Source organism: Adiantum capillus-veneris, unplaced genomic scaffold (genome assembly GCF_014529385.1).
Source record: "Adiantum capillus-veneris isolate H3 unplaced genomic scaffold, ASM1452938v2 Hic_scaffold_33, whole genome shotgun sequence".
NCBI classification, from domain to species: Eukaryota; Viridiplantae; Streptophyta; class Polypodiopsida; order Polypodiales; family Pteridaceae; genus Adiantum; species Adiantum capillus-veneris.
In genome coordinates this window covers 1559279-1561728 of record NW_028221440.1, presented here as the reverse complement: position 1 = coordinate 1561728, position 2450 = coordinate 1559279, and the positions used below count along the sequence as shown (strand labels likewise).

The window sequence follows — 2450 nt, the reverse complement described above, 5'->3', positions numbered from 1 at the left end:
CATTTTCTCCTTGCCCATTCTTCTTAATTTTTGTCTCACTGGCTTTGCCCCTTCAACTAGTTCAAACTTCACAGGGTCTCCAACGACAAAACCCCTTATTTCTTGATATGAAGTGATGAAAAGATTTGGAAACATTTCCAGCATTGTTAAGTACTCCCTTTTTTCTCCTTGTGTCAAATCAGTACTCATCATGTTTTGAATCAACCCTTCTTGGTTGACAATTCCTGTTTAAGCTGCATCAACTCCTCTAACCGGCTTGAAGCATTTGTATCCCCTGACACTTGAAACATCTCACCACTTTCTTTCTTCTCCTTGTCTAACAGTAAGAATAACACTTCACCCTCATCACTGGAACTAGAAGTAGTGCTACTTTCTGAATCTTCAAAATTGTCTTCATTGGTAACTTTGAATTCATCATTTTCACCCACATCTTCTAGTGCCAAAGGTTGCTTGGTAGTCATATCAAATGCCCTCTTCTCACCCTTTGGTTGGCCTTCTAAGTGTAACCCAAAATCTCATGCCAAACTTCATCAGGTACTTCAATGTTCTTGTATTGTGCCAGAAAAGCCTGCTTCACACCATTGTAGTCCAAAACCACCACTGGAGTTTGTGCTTGCATTACCTCTTCATAATTTTGTAACCAAACTTTTCCCTCATCTTGTAAACTATATTGCAGTAACCGCAATAATATAACAGGATCTTGTATATTCCACAACAAGAAATTAACTTCCAATTTCTCAATAAAATCCCGTGCATTCTCATTAGGCAATCCATGAAATTGAGGAAACTCGTCCACCATATTCGATTGCCACAAAAATACTTACATGTGACATCGTAAGTTCAAGGGATGTCGATGGATCGCTCCATTACCTAATCCACCTCACAATGGGTAACTTGGCTCCCAGTTCTTGTCTTCACAAAACCTCACGACCCTCCAAAGGCTGCAATCCAACTAAACGATCTCCTCAAGTGTTTTCCACTATTTACACATACATAGGCTGTTGTACATAAGGTCCCACATCCCCTTTACATTCTCTCCTTGCAAAATAGACATATTTCACAAGAATCAGAGCACATGAGCATGTCTCCTCAGTGGGGGCACCAAAATGATGTTATTGTGAAAATGGCAAGGAAAACGAGCGCCTCTATAGCCTTGCATGAGTCACATCGTCGAAAAGAAAAGCTATTACATTGTCGAAACCACTTGTGATAAGCACCTATAAAGATTTATAAAGAACCCTTCTAGCGAGAAGCACACTTGGGATTAGGGAAAACCAAGGACATAAAGACGTATCTTGTCTTGAGTTGATGTTTGTAGAGCATCCATATGCTACAAACAGATAAAATATGAGAGAGATATGGCCATCCCAAGTTGGGGGTGCACTCTCTTACGCCAAAAAATGAGCTCTCTGAAATGTTTGCAAGTGTTGCAAACACATGCAACACGATAAAAATGGAGCTTATACCCATCTTTTATCCAAGAAATCTTTTCTCTCTCGTCAATCGACAGGGTTCTCTTTGAAGGCTCCATTTAATTGGTCCATGTTTGGGCTCTACTTTAGTATGAGGTGAGGGGTTGGTGCCTTTTGGCCCAAGGGAAGGGGTGGAGCTTGTGTCCAGAGGACCAAAATTGAAGGAGGCACATGGGCAGCCCATATGAACTCAAAAAATGCACTCCAAACTTCCAAGAGTCCACAAACCCAACAAGCCAAGCTCCTCTCAAGTGATACAAACAAAGTGAGCTCCCAGCCACCCCTATATACCCCTCATCTTCTCCTCACCTCTTCCCATGTGGGATAATTCCCAGTGCCACATGGCCCATTTCCTTCACATCCCACGGAATATTTCTAGCTCAACCTTTTCTGAGGACCAACTTCTCAGGAATATAGTGCACCGCTCCAGCCACCAAATGCGACGTCGTAAAGCACGGCTTGGAGCCCATCACCTCGGCTATTCCAAAAGTTTTAAATCTTAGCATTTCTAATTTTAATCATCAAGTTGGCCCACTTACCTTTGTCACATGCATCTGCCACAACCTTCTAAGAGGGCCTTCGTACGGTGCATTTGAAGCCTTGGAATCGTTTAAAACTGTGCATTTTTACCCTTCATGTGGTGCGTTGGGTGAAAGTTTCCTGAAAACGAGGGCCTGCGTTCCTTTCCAAAAACTTTTGCGTAAACAACAAAAGTTTATAGAACTACGCCTCCGCTGACTTCTTGTAGCCAGTTTTGTTGGTTGTTTGTGGCGCTCTCACATGAGCGCCTGTGTATTTTCAGTGGCATCTTCCGGTTCCCATTCAAAACAGGGCACAATACTGCTTGCGCAAGAACGCTTTCCGATTTCTCAAGTTGACGTTTTGGAACTGTTTGGTGAGTTTTGAGATGCGTTTGAAACTACAGTGTGGGGTTCCTCTAAGTCGAGACCGCCCACTTTGAACGTGCATAACTCATGA

General features: G+C 42.6%; 1 protein-coding gene across 1 annotated transcript; it reads right to left on the bottom strand.

Moving 5' to 3' along the window:
- Positions 1–200: 200 nt before the first annotated feature.
- Positions 201–461, bottom strand: LOC147416974 (uncharacterized). The gene has a single exon (XM_086507929.1). It carries the CDS (start codon positions 459–461, stop codon positions 201–203), a length of 261 nt encoding a protein of 86 aa, XP_086364055.1.
- Between the last annotated feature and the right edge of the window lie 1989 nt (positions 462–2450).

What these genes read in the sequence shown, in the direction of transcription:
- LOC147416974 (XM_086507929.1), bottom strand. Translation starts at nt 461, where the DNA reads ATGACTACCAAGCAACCTTTGGCACTAGAAGATGTGGGTGAAAATGAT.